The 13,462-nt window shown below is 46.0% G+C and overlaps 1 protein-coding gene and 1 non-coding gene across 3 annotated transcripts in view; both read left to right on the forward strand.

The window, feature by feature from the left end:
• The window catches only part of LOC143963327 (TIMELESS-interacting protein-like), a 57,397-nt gene that overhangs the window by 32,323 nt on the left and 11,612 nt on the right, over positions 1–13,462 (forward strand). For both annotated transcript variants that reach the window (XM_077472930.1, XM_077472931.1), the window contains exons 5-7: positions 278–400; positions 4,286–4,349; positions 8,007–8,198. In XM_077472930.1, coding sequence (XP_077329056.1) covers positions 278–400; positions 4,286–4,349; positions 8,007–8,198 — 379 coding nt within the window. The remainder of the gene's footprint in view (positions 1–277; positions 401–4,285; positions 4,350–8,006; positions 8,199–13,462) is intronic.
• On the forward strand, positions 7,777–7,907 carry LOC143965208 (small Cajal body-specific RNA 14). The gene has a single exon (XR_013271589.1).

The following is a 13,462-nucleotide window of genomic DNA, read 5'->3' on the forward strand; positions in this document are numbered from 1 at the left end:
TTACACTACGTATAGGTAAGCCTACTTATGGGTAAAAGTAATGTGTGCAACTTTTACTTCCACTTTTTTAAGTGGTTATAGAAACCTATTCATCCAGCAATTTGCAGTATTCCTGTGTGACCCGGGGACTTCTATTACAGAAACCTTCTTCAAATTGTATGTTCTTTCATTTAATCAGTGTAGTCCTTTCTGCGTCACTATGTAGCCTTTTGTATTATAAACGGAATTGTTATACTAAAGTACTTCTCATAAACCCACAACTTGTTCTGTCTGCTAGGCTGAGGATCTGAGGGTTCTGCTCAGACAGATGGAGAATTGGGCACACCGACTTTTTCCTAAGCTGAAGTTTGAGGATTTCCTAAATCGCTTAGAAACATTGGGGAACAAAAAGGAGGTGCAGGTAAGTGAGCAGTATAAATGTAAGATATAGTAACTGCAATGTAATGTATGAATGCATGTAGCACCTGACCTGCTTTGGTTAATTTTGAACACTCTGGTTTCTAAACCAATATAACAGTTATGGAGAACCTTGGCACCCCAGATGTTTTGGGACTACATTTCCCATGATGCCCATGCATTCTGCATTGTAGTTGAGCATCATGGGAAATGTAGTTTCAAAACATCTGGGGTGCCAATGTTGGCCATCACTGCCATATAACAAGAGTACTAAACACTAAGGGCCTGTTCACACTAGCAGTTGGGGGTCATTAAAATCCCAGCAGTTAAGCTGTGTCTTTACCGCTTCCCCTTTAGCTGCAGAGGCATTGGCTGGGGTTGTACATAGGCTGTAGCCACAACACTTTGCTTCATGGCAGGCATTGTACTGGCTAAAAGACTGTATTTAGAGAGTAGTGGTTAATGATTCATACTATGTTTGTTTGTTTATAGTGCAAAAAAAAAAAAAAAAACGCAGAGGCGATCAAATACCACCAAAAGAAAGCTTTGTTTGTGGGAAATAAATTACATAACTTTTATTTAGTTACAGCGTCACATGATTGCGCAATTGTCAGTTAACAACTTGCCATCCAGGCCATAGCTGGAAGATGGCTACAGAGCGGTCGGCTTATTCTAGGAGGGCATTAATGGACATCCTACCAGAATCTTGCTCTCGTGCGCCCCCTGGAATATCAGTGACCGCTGGGTCCAGAGGACCCTGCGCATCACGGATCATGGTAAATGGCCGCTGACAGCTGATCACGCTGTCTTTTTTGCTTCTAAACAAACCAGTGTCGTGTCCGGTTTCTCTCTCCCTTCCCCGTACCTATCGGTGCTGCAGCGCTGTGGGCTGGTTGTGTACTGCCTACAGTGCTGCTCTTTGCCCATTCCAGGCATCCATCCCATTCATGCTCAAAGTACTCATCCATCCATACTCATCCATGCTCTGTGGTACTCATCCATTCATCCCATCAATACTCATCCTTGCTCAGCAATACTCATCCATCCATGCTCGGCCACCTATACTCAGCAATACTCATCCATCCATCCTCCGCCATTCCCATCCATCCTCCGTCATTCCCAGCTATCCACATTCACGGCTTATCCATGCCACTACAGTGCCTAAAAGTGTAAAAAGTAGTCAAATTAGATTTGACATTTATGCCCCTAGAATACCCGATGGTGCTTCCTGCATGTTGGTCCTCTGTATGTGGCCAGGCTGTGTAAAAGTCTCCAACATGTGGTATTGCCTCACACACACACACACACACACACACACACACACACACACACACACACACACACACACACACACACACACACACACACACACACACACACACACACACACACACATATATATAGATATTTAGTTTTCTTTACACATTTTCCTAAAAACTTGTAGAAAAAAAATTACATTTTCAAAAGACTCTATGCCTCATTATACATTGGGTTTTCTTTCCAAAATGGGGTCATTTCCATTGCCCTGGTGCTCCAGGACCTTCAAAAGTGTAAGAGGTAGTCAAGAAATGATATGTGTAATTTATGCTCCTAGAACACCTGAAGGTGCTCCCTGCATGTTGGGCCTCTGTGTGGCCATGCTGTGTAAAAGTCTCACACGTGGTATTGCCATACTCGGGAGTAGTAGAATGTGTTTTGGGGTGTAATTTGTGGTATGCATATGGTTAGGAAGGGGAGTTAAAGTGCCCAGTTGTTAAGTGGTTAAGTAACGTAGTGCCTTATTGCAAAAACAATGGCCTGGTCATGAGGGTATAAATCACCCGGAGCTGAAGTGGTTTATTAACCCCTAGGCACCGAGTGCAAGCAAATATGCGGCCGGATCTTGGTGCCAAGGGGCTGCATCTTTGCGTATGCCTAGAGCGCGCTCCTGGCGTGGTGAACGGCAGCTCGCGAAAAGCTCCTAATCGCTTCTTACAATCGGGAGTTTTCCAATCACGGCGGTCACACAGTAACAAGCCCAGAATTTTGAACCCCTTAAAAAGAGGGCGGGAGCTGGTGCAAAGGGATGTTAACCACTTGCTTACTGGGCACTTAAACCCCCCTCAGTCCCAGACCAATTTTCAGCTTTCAGCGCTGATGCACTTTGAATGACAATTGCGCGGTCATACAACACTGTACCCAAATGAAATTTTTATCATTTTTTTCCCACAAATAGAGCTTTCTTTTGGTGGTATTTAGTTACAGCTCGGAGTTTTATTTTTTGCTAAACAAACAAAAAAAGATGCAAAAAAAAAATCATGTTTTAATAGTTTGTTATAAAATTTTGCAAACGGGTCATTTTTCTCCTTCATTGAAGTGCGCTGATTAGGCGGCACTGATAGGCTGCATTGGTGGGCACTGATGGGCTGCATTGGTGGGCACTGATGGGCTGCATTGGTGGGCACTGATGGGCTGCATTGGTGGGCACTGATGGGCTGCACCGGTGGGCACTGATGGGCTGCACCGGTGGGCACTGATGGGCTGCACCGGTGGGCACTGATGGGCTGCACCGGTGGGCACTGATGGGCTGCACCGGTGGGCACTGATGGGCATAGTTAAGGCGGCACTAATAGGCACAGATAAGGCGGCACCGATGGGCACAGATAAGGCGGCACTGATGGGCAAAGATGGGCACAGATAAAATGGCACGGATGGGTGGCACGGATAAGTGGCACGGATGGGTGGCACGGATGGGGCACTGGGGTGCAGCACCTTTGAGGCAGATTGGGTGGCACTGTGGGGTGGCACTGTGGGGTGGCACTGTGGGGTGGCACTGTGGGCACTGACGGGGGGCACTTACTTTTGCTTTTATTTTATTTCAGGATGGCACTGCGGGAGGCAGGTGGGCACAGGCAGGTGGCAGGTGGTCCCTTGTATTGATGGCCGTGATCGGGACTGATGTCCCGATCACGGCCGCCGGCGATCGGCTTTTTTTTTTCTCTCCTCGCGCTGTCAGCGCGAGGAGGAATAATAGCCGATTACCGGCTCCGTTCTATCACATGATCAGCTGTCATTGGCTGACAGCTGATCACGTGATAAGGGGTCGGGATCGACCCCTTACACGGATCGGTGATCAGGCGAGTCTCACGGACTCGCCGATCACAGAGCGCGCCGCGCGCGCCCCTAAGGGGGCGCGCAGGCCGCTCGTAACCGGGACGACGTCAATAGACGTCGTCCCGGAAATGTAGGTCCGCGCTAATGCCGTCATTTGGCAATAGCGCGGATCTGAAGTGGTTAAAAATCCTTCTTGCTGCATGTTTGGTCCGCACCAAAAATGCATCTCCCTATTGAAAAGGCAGAAAGAACGCATTAAAAAAATGCACCTGTGTTGCGTTTTTTGATGCATTTTTTTGAGTCCCGTGATCTATGAAAACACCATAAGCACTGCAAAATCACAGGCATTTGGAGGAGCCATTGTCAGCACTTCTTTATTTTTATTTTTTCAGCACAGCACTGATGACCCTATTTTTGACCAATAATTTTCAGAGGCCAAAATTTAGATCCATCACTAAAATAAACCCCACAGTCAGCTGGTTGGGATGTGAAATGTTTTAGGTAGTACGCGCACACACAGGGAAACCTGACACGATGTGGCAGCCCATCACAGTGGTCACAAGATCGCTGATCCTATGCAATGCATATCATTCCATTATGCTTTACCTTTGCAGGGAAATAGAGGAAGTAAAACCCACCAGGGTTAAAACTGTAGCCGTTGCAAAACCCCCAAGTCCAGCAGGCACAGTTTTTTATGTTTATCTGCATCTTTACTCCTCTAAATTCCTCTTATTCAAACAAATTGTATGCTCATGTGTATTTTAAATTTTAATACTGATATTTTGTCACTATTCAGACCTGCCTAAAAAGAATTCGGATGGATCTGCCCATCGTCCATGAAGACTATGTCAATGATGAAGGTATTTCCTGTTCTCGCTGTATTCTTTATATTCATACTGTGACTCTCCTAGCTTTGTCAGGGCAGATTTATAGTAGAACCCTTCTTACCAGGAGGATGGATGACTTCCACTTGAGCTGAGCTGGGAATTTTCTTTGGTTTTGTTTTGCATGCGTTGCCCTTCCATGTGCTCCTTGCTGCAAAGGCCGGTTGCAGGTGGGGGCCGTGGCCATTTGTTTGTACAAGTAAGAAACCAGCAATTTAGTGTACTGTGGCCTCTGCTTGGCATCCAAACGCCAAACCGCGCCAGTTCGGGGGGAGACTGGAAGGATCAACTGCCGATGGAGGTTGGCAATCCCAAAACTTTGACACCATTGAGCAGTCTCAGAACATATGGTAACGTGCTAACAGTTGCCCGTGAACCAGGGGTAGTCTGACAACCTTTTTATCCTGTGCAATCTCTGGGGAGTATAGTACACCCTATGTAAGAATGCCATCTGAATACGTTTTGTCCCAGGAGGAGAGCGTTAACTTCGAGCAAGCCTGAAAACAGTCTTCCCTTTCTAGGGTAGGTATATCAACCCTTCCCGGCCTCCCAAAGAGCCTCCATCTTGGGGGACTCCACTCAGAACAACGCTAAATGGAGGAGAGAGGTTTGGACAGGGATTCTTGGTCCTCAATGGGGTCCGTAGCCAGTCAGAGGGTATAAGAAATTTTAGGTCCTGGCCAATATTTCGAAAATGCATTCACCTAGGAAGGTATAAATTTACTCAAAAGATCTGTAAAGAGGAGGAAGAGAAGACTATATATATATATATATATATATATCTCATTGATCCAGCTTGGACCAATGTAACTATGGTTAATGCCATACCTGTGGGATCCCCCTGGAAGCTGGTAATCACGTGGACACTGCTACTCCAGTGACTTCCACTGGCCTTTCGGGTTCCACGCTTTGTGGATGCCCTGATGCATTATGAACACAGGAAGTCGGGATGCTCAGCATGGGTGCCATTTAGAGAATGCTTTGCATTTTCCGAATGAATTGTAAAGTGATCTTTGATTTGGACCAGGTGGAGAGGCAGGGCGCTCCACCTCATCCAATCTCAGAATGCTTTGCATTCATTCAGAACATGCAAAGCATTCTCTAAATGGCGCCCGTGCTGAGCATTCTGACTTCCTGTGTTCATAGTGCATCATGCTGGGCTACTCTGCACAGGATCTGTCCAATTCAGTGGCTTCCAGGGGGATCCTGCAGGTATGGCAAAAACCATGGGTTACACTGGTCCAAGTTAGACCAATTTTATGTAAATATATAACCACTTCAATACCTGGCCATAGTCATATGACGGCCACAGATGGGATCTCCCATCCTGGGTGGACATCGTATGACGGCCTCTGTATTTTGCCGCTCCTGCAGGCCCCCGGGGGCCCACAGCGCGGCGATCGTGGATGAGGTGTGTCCCTCGGACACAGCCCATCCCCGATCTGTGTGGTTGCCAGCCCCATCCACCCCCCCCCAGATACATGTGACCGGCCATGTCCAATCACAGCCGGTCACATGTTCTGTGCCGTTACAGCGCTCGTGCACGCGCCTAGGGTGCATGCAGAGCGGCGATCGGGGATGCGGCTTGTCACCCTGACACAGCTCAACCCCGATCGCAGTAAAGAGCCAATGAAATTTGCTCTTTACCACGTGACCGGCTGTGTCCAATCACAGCCGGTCACAGAATGTAAACAAACCGCGGTAACGAGATGTTACCGGGTTCTCCTCCTCACACACTGATCGTGTGTGAGGAGGAGATTGCGGGAACATCTCGTAAACCGCCTAGTGTACACACCAACACACACTGATTACCCCCCCCCCCCCTCCAATAAAAGAGGACCTGTCACCACCCATCAAAGTACCTGTCCCAGCCCATCTGAGTACCCGAGTGCCTATTTGCAGCCCATGCCTCATAGAATACACATTGGGTTGTTTGCTTTCCAAAATGGGGTAATTTTGTGGGTAATTCCATTGTCCTGGTGCTCCAGGACCTTCAAAAGTGTGATGGATAGGAACGAAATGAGATGTCATTTATGCTCCTGGAACGCCTGAAGGTACCACTTCCATGTTAGACCTCTCTATATGGCCAGGCTGTGTAAAAGTCTCACACATGTGGTATCGCAATACCCAGGAGGAGTAGCAGAATGTGTTTTGGGGTGTAATTTTTGCTATATACATGCTATGTGTTAGAAATATCTTATAAATGGACAACTTTTGTGTGTAAAAAAAAAAAAAAAAAAAAAAAAAAAAAAAATTAATTTCTTTCCACGTTTTCTGAAGACTTGTGTAAAAAAAATTAACCGTTCAAACGACTGATACTGCTTCATAGAATACACTTTGGGGTCATTTGGGGGGTATTTGTACTTTCCTGACAATTCAGGGCCTCAATAAATGTGATAGGCCGTCAGTACATCAGGTGTGATCAGATGTGATCAATTTTCAATGATTTGCACCATAGCTTGTAGACTCTATAACTTTCAAAGAGACTAAATAATATCCACTAATTTGGTTTATTTTTACCAAAGAGATGTAGCCGTATAAATTTTGGCCCAAATTTGTGAACAAAAATGACTTATTTGCAAAATTTTATCATAGAAACTAAAAAAAGTGTTTTTTTTTTTTTTTTTTTTTTTTCACTCATGTCGCAAAAAATAAAAAACCCAGTGGTGATTAAATACCATCAAAAAGCTCTATTTGTATGAAAAAAATGATAAAAATGTTGTTTGGGTACAGTGTTGCGTGACTGAGTAACTGGCATTTAAAGTGTGAGAGCGCTGAAAGCTAAAAATTGGTCTGGTAAGGAAGGTGTATAAATGCCCTGTATTGAAGTGGTTAAATAATTGGCAAATTCTGATGTTAAACCTGTAGATGTGTGTTTTTTTTTTTTTTTTGAGAGATGATCCATTTCTCTGATGGCTTTCTAAGGCCCCTTTCACACTGAGGTGGTTTTCAGGCGCTAAAGCGCTAAAAATAGCGCCTGTGTAGCTCCTGAAAATAAAACGGCCCCTTTCACTCGCTGCAGCGGCACTTTGCGGGCGTTTTTAACCCTTTTTTGCCCGCTAGCGGGGGTTAACCCTTTCTACCCCGCTAGCGCCCGCATACCGCTGCTAAAATGATAGTAAAGCGCCGCTAAAAATGCGGCGGTTTACCGCCGACGCCCGCACCGCCCCAGTGTGAAAGGGGCCTAAGGCTGGATTCACACCTATGGCATTTTTTTGTGCTTTTTGCAGATTTGTACTACAGTCCATTTACCATGGTTTCCTATGGAACACGTTCTGTTGTACAAATCTGAAAAATGCAAAAAGCACAAAAAATGCCGTAGGTGTGAATCCAGCCTTAGTGTGTGATTTTCTTAGGTGGCCCCTTACCTAGGGATATGTTTTATTAAACTTTGAAATATTGTGTGGCAGATATTTCTGTGTTGCATCGATGTAGTAATTTTGATGTGACATTAATACTGCCACAAAATAAAACGGTTCCTGCCGACAGAACCTCTACAGGCATTGGGGCTTCTGTGCGATGGTTCCATACATTACATGCTAGACTTTGTCTCATTATTAACAAAGCTGGTTTTAATATCTTTGCTGCGGTGTGTTTATGAATACTTTTTTGCATTTTGTTATCTTTTTCCAGTTGTTGTACAGATGGAAGATGACCGCCTTGATTCTGAAGACTTCCCAGCTTTCCCAGAACCCTCTGCACCATCTTTGTCACAATCCAGCACCACTGAGCTGAGTGAAGAGACGAGACAGAGGATAGAGAAGAACAGGCTTCTGGCTCTGGAGAAGAGAATGCAGAAGATGCAGGCACTAGCAGATAGCCAGGGTATAAATTGCACACGCTAAAGGCTCGTTTATAATTGTTTTGGGGGGTGGGGCAGTAAAACCCTGCAGTTAAGCTGTGTTTTTAGTGCCCCTCAACTACACCCCCTTTAGCTGCAGAGACCAGGGGTGTACACATGCCATAGCTACAGTGCGTCTCTTCATGGCTACAGCAAAAATACTCCCTATTACAATTAGTGGGCCTGCTGTACCGGACCCATTTAAGTGAATCGGGGCTGCACCGTAATTGCCTCTCAACTGTGCACAATGCAGTCTGTTGTACACAAGGTAGTCCTGCATTTTAAATTGGTTGTAAAGGCTAAAAGTTTTCCACGCGTGAAGGTAAAAAACCTGTGTGCTACTCCCCCCTACAGCCCCTGCTAATACTCACCTGAGTCCCCTCTCAATCCAGAGATGTGCACAAGAGCCTCAGCTGTCCCAGGACTCCATGTCCTTATTGACTGAGACAGCAGCAGGAGTTATTGGCTCCCACTGCTTTCAGTCACAGCCAGTGAGCCAATGGGGTGGGACAGAGCTACGGCTTTGTATTTTATGGATGTGAGCACGCGCTAGTGACCCTATAGCCAGTGGCTTGCTATTGGGGGCACTGGTCAAGGGGGAGGAGCCTGGAAGCAGGGGGACCCAAGAAGGGGAGGATTGGGGCTGCTCTGCAAAACAATTACCCAGAGCAGGTAAGTATAACATGTTTGTTTTGTTTTTTTTACCAAAAAAAGAGCAAAACTTTAAATACCGCTTTAAGGGGTTAAAACAGGTGGTGAGGAGATGATACAGCTCTCACTGCCCGTCAAATGCTCTCTAAAGAGCAATCCAAATGTAGATCGCAGTTCAGAGAGCAAAGAATGTGTAAACAAGGTCTAACTGTCATGTTGTCACTTTGCTGAGCTTTACCCTCTTGCAGATATATACTGAAGTACTATAATGGCCCTAGACAAAAGATCTCTCCCACGGGACTTTGTTGCAGCATTGGAAATCGCACAATTACAAATTTGATGTATAAAAAGTAGATGGGCTTTTATTGAACAGGTTTAAAATTGACTGGTCTAGACAATTCACGTCCTGATTTTATACCATTCCTACAATCTACAGATACGTGAAATTATTAAAATTAATTGTATATCCACAAAGTCATCCCAACACATTTCAACTTATATAAAGTCTTCATCAGGGGATAAGGAAGTGGAAGCAATCAAATATATGAACATGACTGGATGTCCAGACCGACAGGTAATGGTGCAGACCACACGGGTCTCGGCTCAATCCAGACCTCAAGCCCCACAGAAGATCAGTGGCTATCAAGGAGAAGGCAACAGAGACGGCTTGCTCGCATTCACTAATGGAAGAGTAAAGCCTTGTACACACAATTGGATTTTTGACAGGGAATTGTGTGATGACAGACTGCCTAAAATCCAACCACACAATTCACACAATTGTCCAACTTTCCGCCAACAAATGTTGGATGGCAGGCTAGTACATTTTCAGGGGATAACTGTCTGTTGTCAGATTTCCGTATCGTCTGTACACAAGTCCGTCACACAGAATTCCAAAGTACAAACACGCATGCTCGGAATCAGTGCTCACCAAACACATAATTAGCAGAAGGTGCCCAAAGGGTGGTGCTCAAGAGCTGAAATTCAGCATAGTATGTCGGTACATTCGTGTTTGTTGGCCGACAATTGTGTGCCGTTAGTATGCAAGACAAGTTCCTGGAACACGCCCTTCGGACAAAAGTCTGGCGCTTTGTTGGCCAACAATCCCAATTGTGTGTACGAGGCTTTAGAGGCCACAAAATATATGCATAGAGCTGGATGGTAGATAACCGCAGCAAAAGGAGAGCATCCAGCATGGGTTGACAGCAATGATTCCACTGGCTACTATAAGGGCCCTTTTCAATGAAAAGCTCTTAAATGCAGTGACCCATATCGATCAGAATTCAGTGTGACAAACACTACGTGACCACCTGCTTCCACACTTAAAAAATGTATCAATAAAAAATTCTTAGGTGAATAGCGCTGTAAATGTCCACATTTTTGATCTGCATGGTCGGGTTGCTGGGGGGTGTGGAAGCAATTGGGTGGCAGCGGAGCGATGGAATGCTTCCACCTGACAGACAGGAGTCTGTCAGATTTGCACACAATCCCGGTGGCTGTAGCCCTTGGAATGTGTACAAAAAACAAACACCCGCTGTCCAGTCTGTACGATGTACGAACCTGGCAGCGAAAGGGTTAAACTTCACTTAACCCCTTGGCGCTGAGCGTGGGCAACTAAGCGGCCTCTTGATGGTTAGGCCTTGGTTCCAATCGGCTGCATATTTGCGAGCAATGGTGCCAACAGAGCTGTGCCGAGAGCTTTCGATCGGGGGTTTTCGGACCATGTGACAGCCTCGCCTCCCGGCAATTGAAGGGGGTATTTGATTCGGCATATGGCGTTTTTCAGGTTCTGTTGGTTATTTGCTGAGTGCATTTCATTTTACTGTGACTTACACTGCCGCTTTCAGAGCGCCTACTAATGGTGCCCAAATCGCCTAGTGACTGCAGAGGTCACAAGTGTTCCGCTGTACCCCCTTTCCTTCACATTTTTAGATCTGATTTGCCTGTGTCAGAGGTTTAGCCTGCAGTTTCCTGCCTGTGTATCTCTTACCTCCTTGCTGCAGTGGTTCTGCTAGTTCTCCGATTCTATTCACACATGGCGTTTGGCTTCTGTTCTCACCTATGGGTATCACCTGCTATTTATTCTTTGGGTTTTTATTTCCTTCCCTTCCTTCTATCCTGGCCCTCCTCCTTGTCTGCTTCCCTAATAAGGCCTGCTCAGTGCAGCCCGCATTGCCTGAGCAACTTCCTGGTTCTCTGAACTCGTTTGCCTAGTATTATGTATATTCATTATCTGACTTCCTATATACCGACTGTGGCTTCATCTTCTGTTTGTGCTTGTCTGCCGCCTGGCCTGACCTTGGCTCGTTTCCTGGATCCACTTCTGTCTCCTGCCATCTGTACACGCGAGTGGTCTCTATCATCAACTGGGGGTACCTGGGGGGCTGCGACCTGGTTCCAGATTGCTGAAAGTCTATCCCCACCATCAGGGGCCCTGGTGAAAAGCAGGCTGCAGCTTTAGACTCCGCGCCTCGGGGGAACCCTGGGTTGGTGTTCTACAAGGACTACCACAGAATCCTGACATCCATAGTAGCTTCTGAGCCATGGGCTGCAGAGACTTTGATTATGATGCTCTCTACCATGTGGAGCAGTAGTGTATTGCTATTTCAAAATAATGATCTTGTTCTTATTGATGAGATGTGCACCACTCTGAAACTATATATATAATCAGCCTGTTTCTGTCAGTATGGTTTCCAGCCTTGGGTCGTTTACAACTGCTATGGCTGCAAAGACTTACCCTTTGCACCTTCTTTTCCAACGTTTTCTCTTTTTATTCGCTTTGTTTCCATTTAGTGAGGATTTTGTGGGGAACTTGTCTGATCCCACCGTGGATCTGGTAGTGTCCAACTCTAACGGGGTGCTTACTATTCTGGTAGAGCACTCGGGCGATAACTGATTGGACGTGCTCTCTAGAAGAGCTCTAGAGAGCACTTCCAGTCACTTATTGCGTGAGTGCTCTTCCAGAATTTTCAGCAGACATGCATGACTTGGCAATGTAAGGTCACAGATAGGCTTGGGTAAGAGGGTAGGGCCTGCCAGTAAGAACAGAGTCCAGCTCTTCATCCAATCCTAGCTGTGATCTTGCTCTGCCAAGTCTGTCTGTTCAAAATCCCATAACATCTTCCTGACCATGGTTATAGCCAAAAGACGGCTACAGCACGGTCATCCAGTTCTCAGAGGAGCCGCCCATAGACGTCCTTCCAGAATCCCATCTCGCGCACATCAGACGCACTCCTGTGACCGGTGTCCTTCGGACACAGCTGATCACAAACTGCAGTAAAGGGCCAATCCCAGTGGCCCTTTACCATGTGATCAGCTGTGTCAAATCACAGCTGATCACATGTAAACAGACTTGTCAGTTATTGGCAGTCCTTTTCTCACACGGTGTCTGTGGGAGGAAAGGAGAGCCGTTAACCGGAAAGCCTGTCGGCACAACGTTTGCACTGATAATCAGGGCACTGATCTTCCCCTAAAGAACGGATTGCAAAGTCTTCGTCTCTGTTAGCTTCCTATTTACCTGCAACTCTTGGCAATCAGTCTTCCATTCCTTTGTCATGGGATCTCTGTACTAGTAATTTGTGTCCCTGTCTTTTCGCCCCTCTTCTGCCCCTCCAGTATTCACTAAATTGCTGAACCCAGTATTGGCTCTGCTGAGCTTTCCTGGCATTCCCATTTTGGAGAACTTGAAACAGGTGCTGACTCTTTCATACAATGCCACGGCGGTGGTGTACCATGAGAGGAGAATTAGATAAGATCCTGTCCTCTACATAGGATCAAGATGGCTTGTATTCATCTGCTCCTCATTGCTCCAAACTTGCCCAGTGGGATGTGGTACATTGACCTAGTAGAAGACAGTCTTGTGGGCTCTACTCGATCATTGGGATCTTCTGTCCCAAGGTCCAACATCCATACTGTTAAAGCCAGTTACCATGAAGCAGGATGGAAAATTGAAGTCCATGAGCACATGCAATGCTTAAAAGCTAGGAAGTGTGCACCTTACAAGATCCGGACAGGGAAGTCGCACTTTACTTGGTGTGTGTCCAGGGTTCCATAGCATGAATCTTCTCTCCTTCCTACAGCTGAGTTTGGACCAGTATGTGACTTTTGGGGGTCAGGTTTCTGCATTTCTATTCTGTATTTTTTTTTTTTTTTTTTTTTTTTAGATCACTGGCCTCACTCTTTGGGACCTTTTTTGTAAAGAGGGTCTTCTATGTAACGCTGTGGAATCTGAACCAGATTTCTGTCTGGGCTTTAGAAACTTTTGTTTGAACCTATTAGAGATTCCTGCCTCCACTCGTACTCCCCATCCTTTGTCTGACTCCATTCATAAAAATATTTTCCTCCATTGTCTAGATGTGGTTTGGGCAGTGAGAGTTTATCTTTCAACCACTGCTGCTTTCAGGACTACTGACCCCTCCTCCTTCCTTCTTTTTTTGTAACTCCAGATGAACCCTATAAGGTTGGCTTTTTGTTCCACCATCTCTAGCTGGCTCAGATAGACAATCATTCAAGCCTATGGTCTCAAGGAACCGGTTCCCCCTATTCCCTCCATGGTGCACTCTGCAAGATCTGTGAGTGCTGTTGGGCTTTTTAGCATCGG

Source organism: Lithobates pipiens, unplaced genomic scaffold (assembly GCF_037356315.1).
Source record: "Lithobates pipiens isolate NorthernLeopardFrog02 unplaced genomic scaffold, aLitPip1_a1.2 Scaffold_8, whole genome shotgun sequence".
In the NCBI taxonomy this organism is placed as follows: domain Eukaryota; kingdom Metazoa; phylum Chordata; class Amphibia; order Anura; family Ranidae; genus Lithobates; species Lithobates pipiens.